We start from the raw sequence: 25,951 nt of genomic DNA, 5'->3' as shown, positions 1-25,951 counted from the left end.
AGACCCGACACTGCTCTGGACTCAGCCTAATAAAGCTTAAAGGCAGGTCTTGAAAGGATCAAACTGATTCCAAGCAACTTAACTGGGCACCAGAACAAAGTCCAACACTATGTAAAAAAATACAGTAAAATCCAGCACCCAACAAGGTAAAATTCACAATGTCTGGCATCTAGTAAAAAATTATCAAGCATGAAAAAAGGCAGGAAAATAGGACCATTAACCAGGAGAAAGTGCAATCAATAGAAATAGACACACAGGGCCAACCCACCCCATGGCCGAGTGGTTAAGTTCACGTGCTCCACTTTGGCGGCCCAGGGTTTCGCCAGTTCGGATCCTGGGCAAGGACGCGGCACCGCTTGTCAGGCCAGGCTGAGGTAGCGTCCCACATAGCACAACAAGAAGGACCTACAACTAGGTACTGCGGGGCTTTGGGGAGAAGAAAATGAAGGAAAAAAAAAAGATTTGTAACAGATGTTATCTCAGGTGCCAATCTTTGGGCGGGGGGTGGGGGGAGAAAGAAATAGACACAGGCCCCATAGTGTAATGGTTAGCACTCTGAACCGACACAGAAATGACAGAGGTGCCACAATTATCCAACAAAGACATTACAACAGCTATGAAAAATACACTCCATATGTTTAAGAAAGTAGAAGAAAACATGAGAATGATGAAGAGAGAAACTTAAGGTATAAAAAGGACCCAAATGGAACTTCTAGGGATGAAAAGTATTATATCTGAACTAAGAAACACATTACTAGCAGTTTAGACAAAGATAAGTTAGATACAGAAAGGAAACAAAAAACAAGAACAGATATCAGATTCTTTCAGAAGTGGAAGGAAATTCTTCCTTATAAGAAGATATAATTCTCTCTGAATTGCCATTAAACTTTAAGGATAAGGGACTTAGTGTTAGGATTAGCAGCCAAGAAGGGATAGAATAATCACTGATTGTTTTTTCTAGATGTGATCTTTATAGGACTATAAATTGAGATCTTGGTTGAATGTTAGATTCAAAACAGCACTGTCCAATAGAAATATAATGCAGTCACATATGTAAGTTTAAATTTTCTAGCAGCCATATTAAAAATAAAAACTAGTGAAATTAGTTTTATTAATATATTTTATTTCATCTCATATATCCAAAATAATCATTAATATAAAAATATTAATATTTGACACTTTTTGTACTAAATCTTTGAAATCCAATGTTTACTTTATACTTAGAACACATCTCAATTCTGACTAGCCACAATGCAAGTGCTCACTTACCACATGTGGCTAGTGGCTAACATAGTGGGTCTGAGCAGGTGCATCAGTCAGGGTAATGCTAGGTGTTGTAATAAACCCAAAAATCTCAGTGGCTTAACACAATCCAAGACATTTTTAATTCAGGTCACAATCCAGGGACTCTGATAGGGAAAAGAACGCTGCTTCATTCAGGGACTCGAGCCTTCTTCCAGTCAGTAGCTCCACTGTCTCCTTTCTGGAGACTTTTCACTGGAGTCTCTTCAGCCAGCCACCTGATGAGCAAGGAGCAAGGGCGTGCCCCCGAAGGAGCAGCAGCTACTGGTGCATTCTCTCCACGTGACAAATCATAATTAAACAAGAGTCAAGCCAAACCACACACACATTTAAGACCTCTGCTCATATTACATTTGCTAACATTCCATTGGCCATACCAACAAGAACAGAAGGAGAAAGGAAAAGGGGAATGAATGTGCTGAACAAAGAAGTATCAGATCTTGTGGATGGTTCAATTTGAAAACTCTTTGGAAAAAGGAGAAATTACAGCTGAGTAACTGATGTGTTTCTTTCTGCACAGGTAGTGGTAGTTTTGCTGACCCCATATTCTCCAAGGAAGATAAAATATAGATTAATAATAAGCAATAACATGGGCTGAAAACAATCATCATTATAGGAAATGGCTCAAATTTCATCACTAGGTGCCTCTCAATGATTAGAAAAGCCTTTTTTTCCCAACTGTAAAATAAAACATAGATACAGAAAACCAACTATAGCAATGGATGACAATAAATTATTAATAAGAGGGAAACTGTTGTAATAGCACTCAGGTCAGGAAATACTTTGCCTGCCAGCCACCCAAAAAGGCCCTCAGTATGCCCAATTCTAATCACAATCTCCTCCCTGGCCCAAAAAGTAACACTATCCTGGCATTTATTACAATCATTTCCTTGCATTTCTTTTAGTTTTAGTTTTAATACCCACTGTGCATCCCTAGACAACATAGTTTAGTCTTGCCCATTTTTTTCCCAGTTATTTTATTGAGGTCATAATGGTTCGTAACATTGCGTAATTTCAGGAGCACTTTATTATTTATCAGTTTCTGTATAGATTGCTTCGCGCTCACCATCAATAGTCTAATTTTTATCCGTCACCATACATATGTGCCCCTTTACCCCTTTCGACCACTCCCTCAACCTCCTTCCCCTCTGGTAAACACTGATCTGTTCTCTTTATCCATGTGTTTGTTTCTCTTCCACATATGAGTGAAATCATATGGTGTTTGTCTTTCTCTGCCTGGCTTACTTTGCTTAACATCATACCCTTGAGGTCCATCCATGTTGTTGCAAATGGGACTATTTTGTTTTTTTTTATGGCTGAGTAGTATTCCATTGTGTATGTGTGTATATATATATATATATATATATACACACACACACACACCACATCTTCTTTATCCATTCACCAGTTGAAGGGCACTTGGGTTGCTTCCATATCTTGGCTATTGTGAACAATGCTCCAAAAAACATAGGGGTGCATAAATCTCTTCAAATTGTTGATTTCAAGTTCTTGGGATAGACAGCCAGTGAGATAGCTGGATCGTATGGTATTTCTATTTAATTTTTTGAGAAATCTCCATACCGTTTTCCATAATGACTGCACCAGTTTGTATTCCCACCAGCAGTAAATGAGGGTTCCCTTTTCTCCACAATGTCTCCAACGTTTGTTATTTTTTTGTCTTGGTAATTATAGCCATTCTGACAGGTGTAAGGTGATATCTCATTGTAGTTTTCATTTCCATTTCCCTAATAATTAGTGATGTTGAACATCTTTTAATGTGCCTGTTGGCCATCTGCATATCTTCTTTGGAAAAATGCTCATATCCTCAGCCCATTTTTTGATCCAGTTGTTTGTTTTGTTTCTGTTGAGTTGTATGAGTTCTTTATATATTTTGGAAATTAACCCCTTGTCGGATATATGATTGCAAATATTTTCTTCCAGTTGGTGGGTTGTCTTTTCATGTTGTTAGTCTTGCCCCTTTTTAAGAAACCTCATATGTCCTTTTTAATCTGAAGATTTCCCTTTATCCTTTTCTTTTTCTTATCTGTTGAAGAACCCAGGACATTCGGCCTCTAGGCTTTTCCACAGTATGAATTTTGCTGATTCCAACTTGTAGTGCAGTTTAACTTTTTTCTCTGACCTTTGTATTTTGAGTTGCAAGTTGGCAACTCAATCCAGAGACTTGAACAAACTCAAGATTATTTTATCACTTTGGTTAAAACCATAGGTGATTTGTATTCTTTCATAAAGAGGCAAAAACATCTGGTTGCCTTTGTGATATTAGTAGTACATGGTATTCAATGCCTAGATCCATTAATTCATTGAAGATTGCAAAGTATAGATATTCTATCATGTGTTTTTTCACTTATTAGCAGGAATACTCTAGTAAGAGATGCCTCTCTTCATCTATTCTTTTGCTCTCTAGTGGTTTAATCCCTTTATTTGCTAGTTTTCAAGAAAATGAATTTACTCCCTATAATCCTCCAAAGGTAAACATTAAGAACTGAAGGATTTAATCATATTTGGATTTCAATGCATACCTATACTGAAGCTCAAATTATCTTATTTTTGGCCAGTGGGAGCCTCTTCAAGTTAGCCACTGTGTTCTTTGTTAGGACTAATTGTCTTTAAAGATTCTTTGCTACCTGGTATAAAAGACATTCCAGGTTCATCTTGTATAATTTCTGCACCAGACCCAGAATCAACTATTTCTCCAAGAAGGCTTAGTTTCTTTCAGTGGGAAATTGTGTTATAGTATTTCAGGACCATAATCTGAGCAGAGGGGGTATGTGTCTGTGTGTATGTCCTTAATACAAAATGAGAACTACAAGTTTACTCACCCGCTTCTATTTTATATCTGTATTTGCTTTCTTCCACTCTGAGAATCCTGGTCTCAAGGATACAGATTATTATAAAACTGAAATATCCCATAATTACTCATTTTTTTATCCCACATTACATACAGTCTCAGATACCACTAATGATATCATTACTAAAAATATTTTTAAATTTTGCATATGCATTATCCATTTCCCTTTTTTTCAGTTGTACTATATCCACACTGTCAGTGCATACGGCCATTACATACTTTACTTCCTCTGTTGTAATCCTTATTTATTCCTAGCTCTACAAATAACCATACATTTAATGCTTATAACCAGTCCTTATGAATCTCATTCTCTAGGAAATTCCTCAGAAGGGCCCATAGCAACAATATTCCCTGACTACTCATATGTTGATAGCAGTTTGTGCTCTTCATACTTGAAGATCACTTTTACTGAGCATAAAATCTTTGGTCCACACCTTCTTTCCTTGAGTATCTCAAATATATTATTCTATTTTCTTCTGGCATAAAGCATATGTCAAAAAGTCTGATAATAATCTAAATTCTTTTCCTTGTAAGTCACTTGGTCTTTTTTCTTAGATGGCCACGGGATTTTTTCTGTTTTTAGAATGGTTTAGTAATCTACTAGAATGTTTTGTCTTGGTGTTTGTCAACTCATATCCCCAGGTACACAGTGTACTCCTAGTTTCAAATCATTTTTAAAAATTGCACTTTCAGGAATGTTTCCTTGAATTGTCATGTTTGGTATTTGTTTTGGTCCTGTGCTTTACTTTCTTCTTTAGGAACTCTTACAACCCGTATGTTGGACCTTCTTTCCCTATCTTCAATATATGGCACTTTCTCTTCAATATTTACCACCATTTCCTTTCTTTATTCTTAAAATATCCTCATTTTCACCCTCTGTTTAAGGCATTATTTTTGTGTTTATTCACACTTGTGTCTTCTGTTTAGTCTTCAGTTCTGAAACTTTTTAAAAATTTGTTTCTTCCCTAAGTTTTGTCACTTCATTTCTGAGTTTATATAGCTCTAATTTATGTTGTTCTTTTGCATCCTGAATTATTTCTTTAATTTCATTTAGCCTGTTTTGAAACAGCAGGTTAATAGTTTTGATCTATTTTGTAAGCATGTTATACTAGTGTGCTTTTATTTTCTGTACTATTCCACTCCTTAATCTCTCTCCCACTCTGTCTCCCTCATAATCAGTTTATATGGGATTTGATCATGGTATTTTTCTGTTGCTTATATTTCTATAAAATTAGTTCTCCTAAGTATTTAGGAAGCATGGTTCAGAATAGCTTTTCTAACTTCACAAAGTTCTCTTTTTTCTGTTTTTTTATAACTTAAAAAATGTCAGTTTGCTTTCTGATGTTTTCTGACTTTGCTAAACTTCCCCACTTTTATCTGCACCCTCTCTTTCCTTTGTCTTTATTGTCCCCTCTTGGTTTTCTTTTTTTCTTCTCATAATGATGTTAAGAAAATGATAGATCATGATCACATGAATCACCATGTGCATTACCTCATTTCACAATAATCCCATAAAGTAGATATTATTATTATCCCCATTATACAGATGAGAAACTGGGGCACAGAGCAGTTAAGAAATTTGTCCAAAGGCACAAATTAGTCATTAGTGGAGTCAGGAATCAAAATTTGACAGTCTTGACATCAGAGCCTTTGTATCCTGCTCAATTTTGATACATCTCCAAGCAGTGTGTTGTTGCCCTATTTTGGAAGGGAGCTATGACCAGTCAGTTTCAAGAGTTCATAGGGGTTAGACTGCTTCAGATCTGAATGTGCCTTGCACTCACTCCCTGTGAATTGTGCAAAACCCCTTCCAGTTTCACATGCTAATCTCCAACTGATCTTCTGTGCTTTCCAGAGATCTGCTGGCTATTTTGGAGTTGTCCTGTTCTCAGGTCTATTAAGACAACTTTTGCCTCCCTTTGCCTCCTCCTGTAGAGATGCAAATATTCACACATTTTGGCTGCAGTACCTTGTCCCCACCTGCTTGTATTTTGGGGCTCGTGGGTTACCTTGTCACTTAGTTTTGCTGGAAAAATTGTATGTGGGTTTTTCGTTTTGCTATCTAGTTTTCCTGCTCATTTTTGTGTGGCGATTCATGGAAATTCAAACACTAAGTTGCTACTGCCACCATCTCCCTAGGACCTACAACATTTTAGTCACACAAGATTCTTCCCCTGTACCTACCCAATCTTCCCAAATAACACCATTATTTACTTCCCAAACACTCAATACCTAATTCCTTTTAATCAACCTCAATTGCAGGAAGGAGTATGGGGAAAAAACAATCACAAGCAATCTCACTGAGGAAGAGTAGGGTGATACATCATCTAAAACAGTGGTTCTCAAACTTGGCTGCACATTGTAATTACCTGTGCTGTTACTGAAGCCTGGGCCCCCCTCTCAGAGATTCTGATTTAACAGTCTAGGATTTTAAAAAGGTCCCCAATCTAATGGACAGTGTGGTGATTATTGCTAGTAATACTGTATTATATACTTGAAATTTGCTAAAATTTTAAGTGTTCTCACTATACACATAAAAACTATGTGATGATCATCTCAATAGATGCAGAGAAAGCATTTGACGACATCCAACAGCCATTTATGATAAAAACTCTGAACAAAATGGGGATAGAAGGAAATTACCTCAACATAATAAAGGCCATATATGACAAACCCACAGCCAACATCATATTCAATGGGCAAAAATTGAGCACCATCTCCCTGAGAACAGGAATGAGACAAGGATGCCCCCTATCACCACTCTTATTCAACATAGTACTGGAGGTTTTAGCCAGAGCAATTAAGCAAGAGAAAGGAATAAAAGGAATCCAAGTAGGGAGTGAAGAAGTGAAACTCTTGCTGTGTGCAGACGACATGATCTTATACATAGAAAATCTCAAAAAAACCATCGGAAAAGTAACTATGTGAGGTGATGGATGTGTTAACTAACGTGATTGTGATAATCGTTTCACAATGTATATTAAATCATGTTGCACACCTTTAAAAAACCACATTGTACAACCTAAACATATGCAAATTTTGTCAATTCATGCAATTTTTTCCACACCACCAAGCAATTCTGCAATTCTCAGCAGAGACACACTGCGTATCCTACAAATTAACTCAATTCTGACACTATCTACCTGAAGATAGCATCAGATAATACAAGTCAAAGGCTCAGTCCCTCAAGACTGCTCCCACTTCAGATGCCAATTGCAAGTCTAGGCTGTCTCAACAAGTGGCTATAAACTGGAGGTCCCCACGACCCCCTTTCTCAGGCTCCATTAATTTGCTGGAGTATCTCACAGAACTCATAGAAACATTTACTTACATTTACCAGTTTATTATAAAGGACACAGATGAACAACCAGGTGAAGAGGTACATAAGGTGAGAAATGGAAGGGTCTTGAGCACAGGATCTTCTATCCCCATGGAACAGGGATGCTTTACCCTCCCAGTATGCGGATGCATTCACCAACACAGAAGTTCATCAAATCTTGTTGTTCAAGAGTTTTTATAGAGCTTAATTTCCAGCTCCCAAACCTTCCCCTTCCCTGAGGTTGGTCGGTGGGGCTGAAGGTTCCAACTCTCTGATTACTTGGTCTTTCTGGTGACCAGTCCCATTCTGAGGCTAGGCATAAGGAGCCCTACTCTAAGTCACCTCATTAGCATAAACTCAAGTGTGCTCAAAAAGGCTCCTTATGAGTTACAAAAGAAACTCCTATTACTTCTGTAGATGAAGAATAGTGCAATATCTGGGTTCAAATCATTTCTTCTTTCCCATAGCTCACAATAACTCTTCTACTTCATCATCTAATACTCAGTCAAGTAAGATGAAGAAATAAATTCTTATACCTTGATATCTATCATCAATGGGCACCAGCTTGTTCCAGCCACTAGTTTTGCCCTTACCATCATTAAATGATGTAATAGCAATTCAGAGCAAATGCCTCTGCCTACGAATACATATGCGTTGCCCTTGTTTCTACTTGTCACATAATATAAGGGGTGGAGGAGCTCTGCAATTAAACAGATGTCTAATTACTTTTCTCTCACTGAAATATAAACAATCTCTGGGCTCTAATCTTTATCCAGTTGGCATATGTCCTGCCAGATCCCATTAGGGAAAAACTTCCTGAGGTCAGCCATTTAGTCACACTGGCAATTTAATGTTTTGGGGAAGGAAAAGTACTCATCCACTTAGGAAAACAGTTTAAAATAACTAAAGGAAATTGATTCCTTCCCTTGGAAAGAAGCCCACAACCTAGCTGCAACCACTCACAAGGACTCTCTATTTTTTCAGCATTATAGGTGCTCCAGGAAACTCACAGTGTTTGACATCGTCTGTACTTTCCACACACCCAGCCCATCTTCTCTGTATCCAGGCCACAATCTCTGAGCTCTCACGGTTCTCTGAGACTCATTTTTGGGGATCCTCCTATCTTGGATCCATGCACCTACCATAAAGTTTCCCATGTGATGCAAATGAAACACATTTCCTTTTAAGCAACTCCTTTTCCTGCTGCTTCATCCCAGAAGGCCTGCTCTTTCCCAACTTTCCTGATGCTATTGACCTTATTAACGTTAATATAGTTGTCTCTCCCATGAGCATAGCGCTCACTTTCTAAAGAAATAGCTGAAGCTAATTTAACTGGTAAATCTGCCTTATCATATTCATTAGCACCCTGTCTCTAACCTTACTGATCAAATGTCTACTGCTTGCTGTCCTAGAACAAGTCCTTCTAGACCAGTGAAACTTTACGGACATCTGCCATAAAACAGAAAAGTCCCCGTCCCTCAAATCATAATTTCTATCTGTAATCACACTGCATTTGCAGAGAAATCTCTTAAATAGCAATGGCAAGTCCTCAGAGGACTTAGCCTCCAGGCTGGTCAGGGTCTCATCAAGTAGTCATATTTCCTATCTTCCACCTGGTACAAACTGGCACAAGCTATTTTCACCAAAACCCTTTTCCACTGACTTCTATTTATAAACTAGATAAGATCACTTTTCTTTACTTCTGAGAGAGCCACAGGATTACCAAAATCAATCCCTAGATATTACTTGATCTCAGATTACTTATTTTGAGGGGACAAGTCTCTTTAGTCATTCATTCAATAAACTGAGTGCCTATTATGCACCAGGCAAAAGGGACATAAAAATATGCACATGGTTCCTTACTATAAAAAAGCCTCTCAGTATGCACACACATAAACAAGTAACTTTCATACAGTCATTAACCCTGGCCAGTCATTAATCTGGCTGCAGGGCACCTCTCTCTTCAAGTGCCACCTTCTTTTCAATTACTGCAGTGAGTGTGGTGCATTTAAACCTCCTTTACATTCAGCGCCCCAAAGATGGGGCTTCAAGTCTCAGTACTTTTTTCCTGCTATACATTATAGCCAACAAGAAAAAATCAGTGAAATTTAAATGCCATTTCTGATCTAGCTTTGTGTTTAGGATGCACAATGCAGAGAGAGCCAGGAGACTCAGTCTTCGGTCACTAAGTCTCCATCTGACTTACTGTGTCTCTTGCATCTTGAGGCAGCAGTAAGGAAAGGGCATTACAGAAACAGAACACTCTGCTTTGAATGCTCTGGTCAGGCTAAGATGAAAGGGGGGGATATGGACAGGCACTTAGCAATCCATGCTCTAAAGTCCACACATTTCTCTCTGAACATCATATGGAACCAGAGTATCTTTACTTTTAACCAATTAGACCAGTTCTTTAGGGCTACAATAAGTAAATTACTCTTTTCATCCCATTCCAATTGCTTCTGTTCTTTTTAGCTATTGCCTATCAAATTACTGAATAGTATTACTTATTATTCAACTATTTAGATAATAAAGAATATATAGACCAAAGAACAGTATAGGTCACTTTGCATTTATTATATGTTTAACTGAGTTTTTTCAAATTACAGAATTCAACTCCAAAATAAGGTAATTAATGGCTAAGTTATTATTCGCTTGCATTTTTTCCTCCTAAAATTTTAACACAGCAAAACACCTTAAAGATATGTGAATAGGTTGAGTGCACTTTCAGTGGCTCACAATCATGAGACAAAGACCACATTTATCCATGAAAAATAGGACAAATAGCTCAATATTTTAAAATATTACTGACATGAAATAAAACAAAGGAAAAAATAAAATACTGCATTTTCACCACCAGTGTTTTGGTAGATGGTAGTAGAATATTGTTTAAAACAATGTTCCTCTGCAGAGCATATGCCGTGCTTGGCATGCTTTGCACATAAGCACCCGATAACTGCTCTGCTTCCATCTGCGGTTTTTCAGAAGGACCCTTCCTCAGAGCCCACCTTCCCCTGAGCCTGATCTGCCTGGCTCCACCGGCACTATCTGGTGGGAGCCTGATCCTTCTTCCTCCACCTGCGCTGCAGGCTTTTCCTGTCTGCCCTTACTTTCCCCTAGATTCACACTTGCTGCCACCTGCATTCCCAGCAAAGATGCCTGACGCGGAACTCATGTAGCTGAGTATCCCCCCACATAGCTCTTACTCCAGATGTTGTCCCTTCACTTGACTAAATTATGACTGTAAAGTAAAGAGACGATCTACCCACCAAAATCATTCTCTCTACTTTATAGTCACATCTCCTACAATGCAAAAAAGGTTGATGATGCCCGATTTAGAACTTAAAACATTGAAATTAGTTTAGGCAGAATAGATAATGCTCTGAAGTACTTTAAAATCTACTCTTTCTTATTATTGTTTGTTTTTAAAACCAGAAAAATATAAAAATTGTAAACATTCTACTAAACATTTCAGTAGAAACCCTGTTACCCTAGTTTTTATTTAAAGGGTTCAGAAAGAACAAAAGTGACACCATGTCCCCTTTGGCAGACCCAAAATCATGCTTCCAGCCCTAATCTACCATTGCATGTCTCCGGCATCGACAGCTCTGTAGGCCAAGCATGTCTCTCGTGACAACTGCTGCTATCACTCATGAACCCCACTCATGAACACCCTTGTAGCAACACAGCACAGCAGCTCATTGTAATCTCTTCCAGACAGCTGTCCATGTACTTGTTGAGCACCTTACATCTACTGCTCCACACCAGACCCAGCCTCGGTGACCATGCAAACATGTGGAAGTAAGAACACAAAAAATTGGAGCACCTCCTTTGTTACATGCTGCATTCCTCTGCAAAGTGAGAGGGCACTTCCTAGCTCTTTGTCAGAGTAACAGCAGAATCAGGTGGAGTGGGGGGGTGCTGCTGACAGAGGTAAGAACAAAGAGGATGCTGATGAGTTTAGCCACTAGTGTCCACCACACGCCCAGAGACAGTACATTCCCTTCACCACGACACTGCTGGGAGCCTAAGGATGAATCTGATCTTCTATTCAAAAGGAGAAACTACACAGGAAATTCCAGTCACTTTTCATTGCTCTTGTAGCAAGGTTATACTGTATTTTTAAAAGCATAAAATTACCAAGGTCCAACATTTTTTGAAATGAATAACTTAAAAAATAATTTTAAAAAATACTCCTTTTGTTTTCAGGGAGGAATATGCTAGACATAAATGCCTAATGAAATCTATCAGCTCCCGGGAATCCCCTTAAGCATCTTTATCAGCTATGATGCATGAGATAACTTAAAACCAAAATTCCACACCTTGGTGATAAACAGTACCAATTAATCAGAGTATTAACTGCAATGACTTAAAACTATATTACCTGAATAGTCTCCATGGTGAAGACCAGAAAAAGTGAAATAATAAATATTTTCCACAGCACCACAACGTTTTATAAAATACTATTTCAGTTTTTAACATTAATGTACAATCTCAAGATTCTGGTCCATTATTCATATTAGGCTTCACCTCTTCTTCTACTGATAACAGTTCTGACAGAGGCCATACAGGCACAACTATAACATGAAAATGATATATTTTACTGAAGAACCTGTACAGTATACTTATGTTTCAGCTGTATCCATTGACTACAAGTGGATTCAAAGGCCAGGAAAGACAGTTTTGCCATTTATACTCTAATCACAAATTTTAATTTGGCAAAAGGACTTCAGTGGTAACTAAGATATTTGCCATAACTAAAAAGTCCTTATATTTGTTTGCTTTAGTATTGTGTGCTCTTGTGGGTTTTGTTTCTGTATGATAATATTTTGTAATTGGCTGTGAGTTTTTAAAATAAGTTTTTAAAATAAAATAAGTGATTCACTTTGAATTTTAAAAATAAATGCAAGTGGAAAACATACAAATTTTGTAGCCAGATTATCTGCAATTATGTGCAACGAGTTATCTATAATAAGAGCTGTGTCGCAGACTGGATCTCCCCAGTATCCAGCATGCTCCTGGATCTCCTGAACTGTTAGAGAGTGCTGTGCCGACTTAGTTCAACACTGATATAAAAAACATAATTGAAAGTAATGACTTCCCTACCAAAAAGCATACACTGCATTCCCAAGCCAGATATGAATTAGGTTTGGGATTATCAATTCCATGTCTCCCCTCCATTAACGCAGATTTGGCTTTACTACAAATCAGCTAGCACTAGAGTAAATTTGCTATAAAATTATTTATAACAAAATAAATATTTTCAGTCCCTCACGCTAAGTGATATATAAATCATTAGCAGTTTATAATATGAGCTTAGGTCACTTTTTGGAGACCCAAACAAACTGTACAATCCTGAGTAAAAGGTTAGGGATACAGTTTCTTGGGGATCCTTCTTGATCAAGAATCATGAAGAAAACACATAAAACCACAACTTGCAATAATCCCCATTTTCATTAGAAGTACCATGAGTTCTTTTTACTTTGGTAAATAAGTTTACCTATGTAAACCATTTATTTTGATGGAGTAAAACATAAACAGAACTTCTGCTAGGATCCCTCCATCACCTTTTGACACTGATACAGTAAAGAGTCAGGAAGAGAAGGGCAGGAGGATCTGAACCACAGGGCTAATACGTCACTGTGAACTCGGAAATGCAGCAAGCAGGGGATGGATGGGAGCAGCCGACAGGCCAATAGCCCTTCATTGCCTACAACAGAATAAAAATTAAAAATTCTTTAATACAAAAGGACTTCAATAGACATTTCTCCAAAGAAGATATACAAATGGCCAATAAGCACATGAAAAGACATTCAACATTACAGATCAGTAAGAAAATGCAAATCAAAACCACAATGAGATACTACTCCACACTCATTAGAATGGCAATTATCAAAATAAATAAATAAATGTGTTGGAGAGGATGTGGAGAAACTGGAAGCCTTGTGCATTTCTAGTAGGAATATAAATGGTGCACTTGCTGTGGAAAACGATACAATTTCTCCAAAAACTCAATACCATATGATCCAGCAATTCTGAGTATATAACCAAAAGAAGTGAAAGCAGGGTCTCCAACACAGCTATCTGTGTACCCATATTCAGAGCAGCATTATTCACAATAGCCAAAAGGTGGAAGCAAACCAAGTGTCCATCGACTGATGAATGGATAAACAAAATGTCGTATATTCATACAATAGAATAGTATTCTGGCTTAAAAATGAAGGAAATTTTGACACATGCTACAATATGGACGAACCTTGAAGACATTATGTTAAGTGAAATAAGCCAGTCAGAAAAGGATAAATATTATGATTCCTCTCACATGAGGTACCCAGAGTAGTCAAATCGGAGACAAAAAGTGGAATGGTGGTTGTCAGCGGCTGGAGAGGGAAAAGGAATGAGGAATTAGTGTTTAATGGGTGCAGTTTTAATTAGGGAAGAGAAAAAGTTCTGGAGATGATGATGGCGATGGTTGTACAACAACATGAACGTACTTAATGCCACTAACCTGTAAACTCAAAAATGGTTAAAATGGTAAATTTTGTTATATATATTTTACCACACACAAAAAAAATTCTTTAATAAAGTCTGAAAAACACACTCATCTGAAAGATACTCATAACAGGAAATGTAGCTCTAAGAAATCTGACACTTATAAGAGGTGATTTGTGTTCTGATTATGAGAAAGCCCCTATAAACACAGGATTGCCTTTTCACGATTCTACAAACCTATAATGTCAACGACATGAAGTCTTAGTTTCCGTTGCAGGGTCTTTAGGACAGAAGGCAAACTGGCTTGAGATTCTGACATCTTTACATTTTGCTTCACATCATTTGCAAAGGATAACCAGAGTTTGCCAAAGTCTTCAGTCGAGATTTTTAATGGTCTGAAAAATAATATTTAAAATTAGATTTATGTCCAAGAGAATGAAATGATTCTAAACCAACAAATCCATTTCAAATAACTCATGGGAATAAAACAATCATTGTATACCTGGGTGCCATAAAATTTATATTTTTAAACCAAATATGATTAGAAGGCTTACCATCATCCTCCAACCTGATGAAAATACTGAATAAGGAGATGTTATTAAAGTGCAAATGTCATTTCGATAAATCACTCAGTTCTGAGTATGAGTCATTTCACTAAAATTTTACCAAGTAACTTCAAGAATCATTCAAATATAATATAAAACTTTTCTTCCATGTATACTTTGGATTTGGGATAATGAGACATTCTATTAAAGTCATAAACAAGGATGAATACAAAGACCAGCACTTTAAGTAAATTAGAGCAAGAGAATGGACTTTAACAGATGTATTTTTTTTCTTTTTTGTACTGCCTTTATCATGTATAGAGATCAATAATTTGGGGGGTTTTTTTTGTTTTTTTTTTTTTTGCTGAGGAAGATTAGCCTTGAGCTAATATCTGGTGCCAATCTTCCTCTTCTTTTACTTGAGGAAGATTAGCCTTGAGCTAACATCTGTGCCAATCTTCCTCTATTGTGTGTGTGGGTCACCACCATAGCATGGCTGACAAGTGGTGTAGGTCCAAGATCTGAATCTGCAAACCTGGGCCACTGAAGCAGAGCATGCTTAACCTAACAACTAGGCCAGGGGCTGGCCCCTCAATATTGTTTTAAACTATTTTATTGAGGTCATACTGGCTTATAACATTGTGTAAATTTCAGGTGTACATTATTATATATCAGTTTCTGTATAGACCTCATTGTGCTCACCATCAGTAGTCTAGTTTTTTATCCATCAAACAAATGTACTTTAAAAGTGATTCATGAGACAAGATCAAATAGTTAACAATGGGTATCTCAGGGTGGGATTACAGAGAACTTTTATATTCTACTTATATTTTTCTATAGTTGAATTTTTATAAGTATGTATTAATTTTATAATTAGGAAAAAAGATTTTTTTAAAGATACAGAAGATTTTATTAATATGCACAGAACTCGTTTTGCTATATATATTGTACTTCTTCAGGTAACTAATGCTCACCATGGAATATACCTTCACAGTCACAGAATGCAAGTTTTCTGAAGGCTGGATTCTACCTAATACAGTACCATGGTCATTAATATTCTTTGACAGATTGATAGACAAGTTGTTACTAAAAGACTTGAAAGAGGAGCAAAAATTATAGCACTATAACACAACTGGATGTGTGGAGGTTAAAAAAATTTTACAGATATTCAGTGGTATTCTGCATTCTTGGTTCAGGTAGCCTTCATTTTAAAAAATGTTTGAATACAGTACAAAATATTCATAAAACTAAAGGAGAGCAGAAGAGTTAGGTTGTTCTCAATTATTCTGGTAATACTGCACAGGGCCTAGTATACTGCTAAATACGTACTATAAAAGTTTAATAACTGTTGAATAATTTTCTTACAGCTCTCTAAAGCTTAATAAACAGATTTTATGAAAGAATTAATCAAATAAGTGAAATACAAACTTGAAAAGCTTTAAAAAAAAATCATGCAGAATCTTCTAAGTTATTTCAGTTTAAATATTACTTTAATATTACTTTCTCTCAGACGTTTTCCAAGATCACTAACCAACCCCAACCTAAATTGGATGCCATATCGTAATTGCTCATTGTCCCATTTACTTTCTCTGCATGACACAATTACATATGCACTTATATGAGTGTTCAATGTCTCCTCCCTTGACTGGACACTCCCTAAAGGTAGGGACTGTGTCTAGTTTTGAACTGTTAAACTCTCTAGCACCTAGCATAGTGCTTCTGCCCAGAGAAAAGGCCTAATAAATATTTGCTGAATGAATGAATAACCTGAATTAACATTCCAGAAAATACTTACCTAATGAAATCTAACAATGATAAGTTCACTGAAAATTCGAGCTGAAGAGAATGAGCATCCATCATTTGATAATTTATGAAACCAGAAAGACTTCCTTCTGTGAAAGGTTTTTCCATCTGCACACTATATTGAAAGTTTTTGGTGGTGTTTTCTGCCTCTGTTACAGGCAAGCAGCATCCAGGGTGCTCAGTAATCTGTAAATAAAAGTAATAAAAGTACTGAAGAAGAGATCAATACACACTATAATATGAATACCAATTTTCTATTTAATTGAAGTGGTACAAAAGCATACTATTGTGAGATGTGGTTAGTAACGAAGCACATTATGAAGATGAAAACTACTTCACCTGAGAAAAATTCACTAGCACAGATAACTAAGAAATAAGTACACAAGTCAAAATTATGTAACAAATGGCATTACAATGAAAACTTCTGTATAATTTAACAACAATGACAAAAAAGATTATTAAACTCTAGTCTGTGGCTCTCAATCCTGGCCAGCACCAGATTTTGAAAGCTAGGAGAGTTAAAAATAAATAAACACAGGTGTCTTCCCTTCTCATTCTCCTCCCTTACTCAAGCTCTGGTGGGAGAGCTCAACAACTGGACTGGTTTGGTTTTGCTTTGTTTTGTTAAGTTCCACAGGTGATTCTACTGCACATCTAGAGTCAGGAACTTCAGTCCTGGCTAAGCCCTGGTAACATCCCATTCAAGACATTCCAGCTCACAGAGGAAATTGGGTCAGTTTTGTGGACTACTGATCTACTACTCAAATCTCATTATAACCTCACCAAGGACATCCACACAATATCGCAGTTAGCATATTTCCTGAAATCATAATGGCAGTCTCTTGAAGCTAGAGAAGAAACAGAATTGATGCCTGGGCACTCAGTATAGTGCAGAGGCACACACTATTAATATCCTCATTTTAAATGTGAGGAAACTGAGGCACAAGGCAGTTACATAACTCGACCCTGTAACACAGGTCAAAAGCAGCAGAAGCAAGATTCAAAGGCAAGCAGTCCAAGTGAAGAGCCTGCATTCCTAACTACTGTGCTCTGTCAACACTCACTTTACATTTATGGGCTTCCCCACCACAATCTTTACTATGTTTCCTCATCTCTTGAATAATTCGTCCCTACTCAAAATAACGAAAAATCTGTCACACCTCTTACTTTTTTTGCTAAAGAGGAAAGAAGGAAATGGAAGAAATTTATAAACACTCAGAAGAGCCAACGGTAGAAACACTAAGTATGCACTGACCATTTAAGGCAAAAATAATGAAGCACTTATTGTCTTACCTTGAAATTTTCTGCAGGAACAATTTCTAAGTTAGCACTTTTCAATTCCGAACCACTCTTATTAAAAACTGACCAGACCATCAATAAACAGTCATCTTTCCAAACTTTGTAAGAAGACACTGATAAGGTTTCATTACTACAGACCTCCATAAGATCTGAATGCATGTATTCAGGAGTTCCTTCCAACAAAGAAGAAACTAAAGAGGTTTCGTTGGCAGCCGAGGCTGCAGTGGATGGAGGGGGGTGAAAAACTTCCATGCTGTTATCAGCAAACAAAGACAGTGTACGTGGTCTGCAATCTGAGAGCTTCTCAACCAAGGGCAGTTCTGTGAGTGACTCAGAATCCAAAAGTTCCGAACTGAGAGAAAATTTCTTTAATTCTTTGTCTCCTCTATCCTGCAAATTATCCAAATAATCTTCATAAGTCACATTTGGCGAGGAACTAAAGGAAGAACAGGTCATATTAGGAGCACTGGTTGTTTCTCCACTTTTGATTTCCTTGACTTTCGATTTTCTTCTGAACTTGTGAGAAGCAGTATCTGCTTTTCCTAGCTGCAAAAATAAAACATAATAATATAAAAAGAAACCATTCTATTAGTCATGAGTTTTAAACATTTTTCTATAATTTCAAATGAGCAATTTACTAACTTGCTAAGCTTCTATCTATAAAGCATAGATTAACAAAGAATCAGAGATGAATAAAATGTTAAGCCCTAAAATTTCTGACAGCTACATAACTTTGAACTATTAGCTAAATCTTATTTCTCATTAAAAAGACATAAAATCAGAAAAAGAAATAAGGTCAAAAAGTCAACTGTGAACAATTCTAAAAACTTGTTAGATTTCAGAACACTAGAGTACAAATTAAAAACAGTGAGGAACCTAGCCATTTTTTTGAGTTTCCAGAGTCGTCTTGTAGAAGCTAAGATACCCTCAAATGCAGGGATGGCTCAAATTCTGGTTCAGTAGTTTATAAAATGATTTCATGGCCTGTGAGTCAATAAACAGGGAAGAAAACTGATTTTACCTCAAGAATCAACTGGCAGAGGCTGACTGGAACACACAGCAGGAAAGAATTCTGTGACTAGTGATGTCTGCTACAGCCTCAGGAGGGTGAACGGCAAACTTGCCATCCTTGAGCTCCCCTTCTGAGGAAGGGTCTACGAATCTCTGTAAGAAGAGCGATGGGTCTAGTGTCCCCTCGCCTCACAAAGTTCTGTCTAGATCAGGACAGCACACTGGCATTATTACTCTAAACCCATGTCTCCGTCCTCCTGGGGGCTTCAACACTGTGTGGCCACACATTGCATGATTCTAGTTATCCAGAATTCTAGTTCTCTCTTCAAACCTTGTCGTTCTCTCAAGTTCCAACATCTCTTCCAACTCTCAGCAGACATTTGCCTCCTACCTTTCACTTCAGAAGTCATCAAACAAGAACCAAAATTCTATTAACACAAAAATGGAAACAAGCGAAGGAGGTGGGAAAAGTGGGTGAAAGACTTCCATTTCCAGTACCATTTGGACTCAAATTAGATGTATATTAGACGGCTTGATATTGTTCCTCAGGTCACTGATGCTCTGGGTTTTTTCATTTGCTTGTTTTTTTGTTTTGTCTTTTCTTTCTTTCTGTGTTTCATTTTGGATAGTTTCTATTATTTTGTCTTCAAGTTTAATGATCTTTTCCCCTGTACTGTCTAATCTGCTGTTAATCAGAAGCTACACAAGCCAGAAAACACAGGACTGACATCTTTGTTAAATTACTTAAGGAAAAGAAACAGTTAACCTAGAATTCACTACCCAGAGAAAATGTCTTTTAAAACTGAAGGTGAAATAAAAGACAAAGGCGGGGGAAAAAAAATTTGACCCTTACAGTGAACTATGTAAACAAATTAACTCATAATGGACCACAGACCTAAAAATAAAAGCTAGTTAAAATGAAATACATCAATATAGCCTTGATCTATGTAACTGAGAACCTTAAACATTAGAAAAATCTGAAGGGAAAAGGATTGCTAGAGAAAGACATGGAGCATATCCAGTCAGTGCCCACGCTGTGTGCTCTGCCCTAGGGACAGACAAAAAATCAAGGTTGAGGGGTGAGACGATACTTGCCAATTTTATGTAAGCATTTGCTTCCCCTCCTTTCTGCATGATGCCATCTGAGTTACAACACAGTTCCTCACAGAATTCAGGGTCCCATAAAACAGGGAAATACACTCCTTTTTTTTTTTTTAAACTATTCTAATGATAGCTGAGGGGAAAAGAAAAGCATAAGGGCTAACTCAAAAGGATTCAGCATAACTTAAATAGAAAAACACCTTAATTACATTTCTGATTTCAAGCCCACCACAAAAGAGTCTGATGATTCATGTGTCACCCTGTGTTCTCCTGAGAAAGACTCTAACTGAAAGCTATGCACTTTGTTGAGAAGGCAGGAATCTTCCACACCAGCAATGAGGTTCACAATCAGGGCTTCATTAGCCTGGGTGCGCTCTGACTGCTGAGAACTTGCACCAGCAGTGCCAGAGCACCCACTGGTACCTTCACCACAGCCGGCTGGTAACAACTCAAAGACCCAAGATCAGTCACTTTGCTGCTGAAGTGCAAATGCTGACGAGACAGCATTGAGATACGTTACTTATAATACTTTTAGGCTGAATTTGTTTTTTCTTAGGAGGGAATATCAAGTCTGACAGAAATGGGGTCTGGAAAACAGAGAGATACAGGCAGAGTATAGCCTAGAGTCTGGCCTAGTGTTGACAGGGATGGAGGGAAAATTCCACCAGTGGGGAGAAAAAGGATGCAAGAACTGGGATGAAGTAAAACTGAAGAAAATGTAGTTCTAATCACAATTTTGCACTAGTTAAGTTCATCAGCCCACCAAACGGCAAATTACATGGAATTCTCAGATGCTCAAAAACAGCACCTGCCCTTCACTCCAACTTTTCATTCTTTTACTATGAGAACATTATATCAGAGTAAAAAGTTTTGAAAATCATCATAATCATAATGCCTGAATCTAATTTTCATTTTTGTATAATTCCTTTCAGCTTCAACATACTTTTATCTTCTTAACAGTAATACAAAGGTATAAATAAAACTTTATATTCTGGTTTTTTTGCTTAATATATCATAAGTATTTTTTTAATTTACAATGCAGCATTTATCATTTTTAAAGGCTGAGTAATATTCTGAGCTAATATAACATGTACCCATTCCCCTACTGTTAAACATCTAAACTGATTCCTATTTTTCACTTTTAGAAATGCCATTTCGAGTGGCTGGCTCCATGGCCTAGTGGTTAAGTTCAGTATGTTCTGCTTCAATGGCCCAGGTCTGCGGGTTTGGATCCCAGGTGTGGACCTACACCACTTGTCAGCCATACTGTGGCAGAGACCCACAAACCAAGTAGAGGAAAACTGGCACAGATGTTAGCTCAGGGCTAATCTTCAACAACAACAACAAAGCCATTCTGAGAAGAACTTTTCCCATAGACATATCAATACTGTTGAACTATTATTATTGGCACCATTTCCATCAAGCCCCCATCCCACTGAGAACTGTCCTATCCACCCACAGGGGTGAGCATACCCATGGTCATATTTGGAACTTTATTTGGACCCTGACTCTGGCCCTAGCTGACTGCACTAAAGAGAACACCTGACTCGAGCTGCCATTAGATTTTCTCTTTCAGGAACATAAAAAATGTGTCGCTAGTGATTCTGGAGCTGGGGAAGCCATTTCCCACCATGTGTATAAATGACAGCCAAGAGCTTTTGTAGAGCCAATTTTTTTGTACAAAACAGGGGACATAGATTCTCAGAGGAATATAACTGACTACTTACCAAATTGATTGTACTTTCTGATCCTAACCCAACAAATAATGATGACGCCAGCAGCTGCTTTTCTTTCTCCTCTTTGGATTGGGTAAGGACTTGAGAATGATCCTTTTTTGTTATAGTCTGATCTACATTCTCCATTGTTATACTCTCTTGAGGTACAGGCGCAGCTTCAGTTTCATCACCAGTTTTGCTTTCCTTCTTGGGAAGGTAGCCCTCTTTCCCCCACAATTTCTTAATACCTTCCAGTTTCAAGCTATTTGTCCTAAGGAGATCAAAAATGAAATCTGGTCAATTTAAATAATTGCTAAATAGTTACTTTCTTGAGGCATTTTTAAAAACACATCTCTGCCATGGTTTTTCAGAAACAGCTTTCATATTACATCCCATATTCCAGAAGTAAAACCTAGGTCTCTAGATTTTATTTTAATTATAGCCAACCTCCCTCCACCCTCCAGCCAAAGGATTTAAAGCAACAAAACTCTAGACTTAGTTAAAAATTTCAGATCATTTAACTTTCACTTAGTTGCTTGAATAAGTTGTCCAAAAATAGAACTACTGTAAATCGGTTCCTTTCCCCCATTGATTTTTCAAAAATATCTTACCTTTAATTCTGAATGCGTTACAGATCAGAAATGACTCAAGTTTCTTAGCTATAATCACTCAACAAAGGAATTAACCCTACATATTCACTAAACCCTAAAAATTCACTAAATAAAATCCTGTTGAAAGCAAAAAACATCATTCAAATCCACTACTATGTGTAAACTTACCTTTAATCCACAAGATTTTCTTAATATCAACACTAGCTACATTTTCAACTATTATAAATGTAATTTTATAAAAATGAAATAAGGTTTGATCTATAAAAGAAAACAGTAAGATTTCTGGAAAAAGCATCAAGGTTAGGAGTTTTCTATACCTGAGTTGAAGAAGAGTTAAAGTAGTGATTAGAATTTGGACTCACCTACAATTATCCCAAAAGTTACAGCTGTGAATCTAGAGTGAATAATATAATCATAAGCGCTGGCTGAAACAGCCAAAGACTGCCTCTGTTGTTTACATATAAAAACTATGTGTCCTTGGCACTTGGCTCATTTAAGCATCTCTGTCATGGTCCAAAATAGCATTTTGAAAATTTATATTACAAGATAGGCAGATCATGAGATGAATCTAAAACAAAGACTCAGAAATATCTGTACTAATTATTATTCCCTTCTAATTTGCTGGAATCATGAACAATCTGATTTTCTGTACTCTGCCAGAAACAAAAACAGGTAGTTATACTTCATATTGAGTGAAGAACTGATACTATTAAGCACAAATGGGCTGAAAGAAAATCTGAATATTAATAAAGCACACCCTACAGGAAATTAGTCCATTCCTCCTCAATCTATTTTACTGAAGAATGTTTCTTTACAAATATCTTCCTTTCTCCCTGTCTTTCAGGTACCAAAAGAGTTTTCTAAAAGTTGTTAAAAAATAAAAACCATTAGTTATCTATCAAACCTCTTAGAAGAAAACTGATTGTCCTTGCATGAGCAGATGCGAAAGTAGTCATGGGAACCACTAAACTGAACACCAACATCTCTAGGCTGCTCAACAGCAGCAACTCAAAGGGATTCATGAATGCCCACAACAGGATTACAGTGCTTCTGTAACCCTGTTTACCAAAACAAATCCTTTAATTATTAAGGAAAAAAAAGAGCAGCTCCCCAAGTTCCACTAATAAATGATCCAACTATTAGTTTAACCAAAAAAAGGCAGGTACACTGGACACTAGAATGCTCCATCTAGATCCCCCTTCAATGAAGCACTTGTTGCCCAGCTGTTGGGAGTGCAGGCCCCTCTGGAATCGCCTCAGCCGCAGAGGGCCACCTCACCCGAGATCACACCCCTTCCCAGGGCAGCCCACATCCAGTGACTGATCCTGGCCACCCATTTTGGCCTAACTAAGGACAAATCTGAAGGGCCATTCTAGCTTCAGACCTCCCCGTAGGGTCGGGAGAAGCTGTCATTGGCACTGAATCACATCTCATCTTCTTCCTCTGCCCAAACCTGCTCCTTTCCCCTTCCTTCCACAGATGTTGATCCCAAGGGCACTCCTTTATATTCTGCATGCTAAATTCCACCACAGAATGAGCTTCCGAGGGAACCCAACCCACAACAACGGGCAAAATGAGAAAGGGGAGGAAAAATAAGCCTAAAAGGAGTCTTGACTTATTTTAAAGATTTTTCTGGCTCATTTCATCTTCATACATGCCTATTATCAACACAAATTTTCTCTGTCATGCATTACATATAGACAGTTTAAAAAGCAGGAAAATAAGAGAACAGCAAAAGGCCATTTCATACACAAAATACACTTCTTTATGATACAAAACATATTGTAAAAGAATTTTTTTAAACATGAGTCATCTTTGCCTGGATTTTGACAACAATAATAATATAATTCGTGGTTTTATATGGTATATTGTATTGTTTTTAATCAGACCATTCAAAGAAAGATGTAAATTCTGGCCAAGCAACCTTCAAAAGATTAGGGATAGACTTTAATTCAGCTCTAGGAATTCCCATTTGAGGAAGGGTACTGCCCCATAACAGGTCTTAAGGTAAGAAATTCTAAATTGGGCTTGCAACTACTTTATTCCCAGTTTGCCAGAGACTGCAGAAGAGCGACTGTCTCCTCTCTAAAGCTGATTACCTTGCTAACTACCACACGGGTTCCTAATCTGAAATAATGTATGAGCTGTGGTCCTCTTTGGAAAGAAATTTTAAATTCATCCTTCATGTTCCATTTCACCATAATACAGCATACGTATAATTCCTTAGCAGCTTTGCCAAATGTCATTTCTCTGAGGGTAAGACATGCATATGTACAGGATTTACAAGGCCCTGTCAAGTCCCCTAGATCCTAGCTCAATACCAAAAATGCAGATGCTGTCACCTATTGTGCAGGTAAAAGGGACTGTCTAAGCTTCCTTCCCGGGTTTGAAGGGTTCCTGTCTCTCCTTCCCTTGCCCCTCTGGTTCCATTTGGGGCACTTAATTGCAATCACATGCCCACATGCTCCCCATGCTTGGAATACCAAAATTAAATGTCTGGGAAAGAAAAGGGTGAAAGGGTATCAACAGAGCAGGAAAACAAAGGCTAAGAAAGAGAAGTTGAATTTATGCCATCTCATGCGACATATCTTACATTCCTCATAATCTATGTGTCATTCTTCTAATAAATGCTTCTTATAACTATCTCATCGGAAGACTGACAAATGCAAAGATGAACATAAAATAAGGAGACTGACTCCTTAATGAACACATGAGAACTCAAAATTCAAATGGCATCTTTCAAAGTTGTCACCTTTGAGATTTTATCACATTTATTCCAACCATGCTGCCACTTCTCAAAACATTTTTTAACTCTTTTAGAAAAAGCTCCTTCACAGACAAGAAAGCCATTTTCATTTTCTATGTCACATCAGTATACTATTGACCAAAGTTATCCAGACTGATCACTAATTTTATTTGGTAAACTCAGCTTTTGCATAATGATGATCATGATGGCAATGACAATTATTATTAACAATAGCAGCTACCATTTATCAATCACTTACTATGTACTGGGTTAGATGAGGCACTTTACATTCATCTCATTTTATTAACTTAATCATGCTTCTAAAAATTATTTATTTATATTTCCAAAATCAAAATCTAAAAAGGAAGAAGATTTGGCTCTATGTGAGACATTTAGACAAACATGTCACGAATTTTTAAGGTGGCTGGAAAGAGGCTCTGAAAGCATTTTGAGCAAATCACAGAGCCTCCCGAAGTGAAGTCAGTTTCCTTATTTTATGTTCATCTCTATATTTGTTAATCTTCCAATCAGATGGTTATAGTAAGTAGATTATGAAGAATGTAGAAAGATATGCTGAATACTCACCTGGTTATATAAGTTTTGATACAGTTTTGATTTCAAAAAATATATATATGTATATATGTGTATATGTGTATATATATTTATACACATATACATACAATATGTAGTAATAACACACATATCATTACCTTGTGTACATCCTATGCTGTCTTGGAAGTAAGCAAGCTCTCTTGAAGTATAAGGACAGACTATACAGTATCAACATCTTAAGAGCAATAAATAGAAACAACTGAAACAACAGCCCATGCAGAATTTAGCTTTCAGAAACCCTTCTATATTAAAAGACAGTTAAACACTCCCATGTTCTCAATTTTAATAGGAAAGGAACTTACTCTTTCAGCCCTGTCTCCGCACTATTCCCAGATATATCTGAACCAAGAGAAATGCCAGCCGGAGATTGTCGTCCAGTGAAGCCAGATGAAGAAAAGGAAAGTCCATATGGTTCAAAATTGAGAACTAGAATTTTAAAACAGTAACAGAGGTTCATATTTAAAACAAAGCAAAAATTATGGGGAAAAAAAGCAAAAATTATCAGTTACCATTCACTACTGAAATAAAA

The 25,951-nt window shown here is 37.2% G+C and overlaps 1 protein-coding gene across 1 annotated transcript in view; it reads right to left on the bottom strand.

Annotated features, from left to right (window-relative positions):
• Positions 1–10,045: 10,045 nt before the first annotated feature.
• The window catches only part of AP4E1 (adaptor related protein complex 4 subunit epsilon 1), a 56,317-nt gene continuing 40,411 nt past the window's right edge, over positions 10,046–25,951 (bottom strand). Inside the window, exons 16-21 of the mRNA XM_046653521.1 lie at positions 25,725–25,848; positions 21,466–21,724; positions 17,621–18,172; positions 16,320–16,513; positions 14,217–14,374; positions 10,046–13,197 (exon numbers count right to left, since the gene is read on the bottom strand). Coding sequence (XP_046509477.1) covers positions 13,037–13,197; positions 14,217–14,374; positions 16,320–16,513; positions 17,621–18,172; positions 21,466–21,724; positions 25,725–25,848 — 1,448 coding nt within the window. The 3' untranslated portion in view covers positions 10,046–13,036. The remainder of the gene's footprint in view (positions 13,198–14,216; positions 14,375–16,319; positions 16,514–17,620; positions 18,173–21,465; positions 21,725–25,724; positions 25,849–25,951) is intronic.

The sequence above is a fragment of the Equus quagga genome, chromosome 2, assembly GCF_021613505.1.
Source record: "Equus quagga isolate Etosha38 chromosome 2, UCLA_HA_Equagga_1.0, whole genome shotgun sequence".
NCBI classification, from domain to species: Eukaryota; Metazoa; Chordata; class Mammalia; order Perissodactyla; family Equidae; genus Equus; species Equus quagga.
The sequence above is the reverse complement of the archived record's forward strand: the minus strand, read 5'-3'. Positions and strand labels throughout refer to the sequence as shown.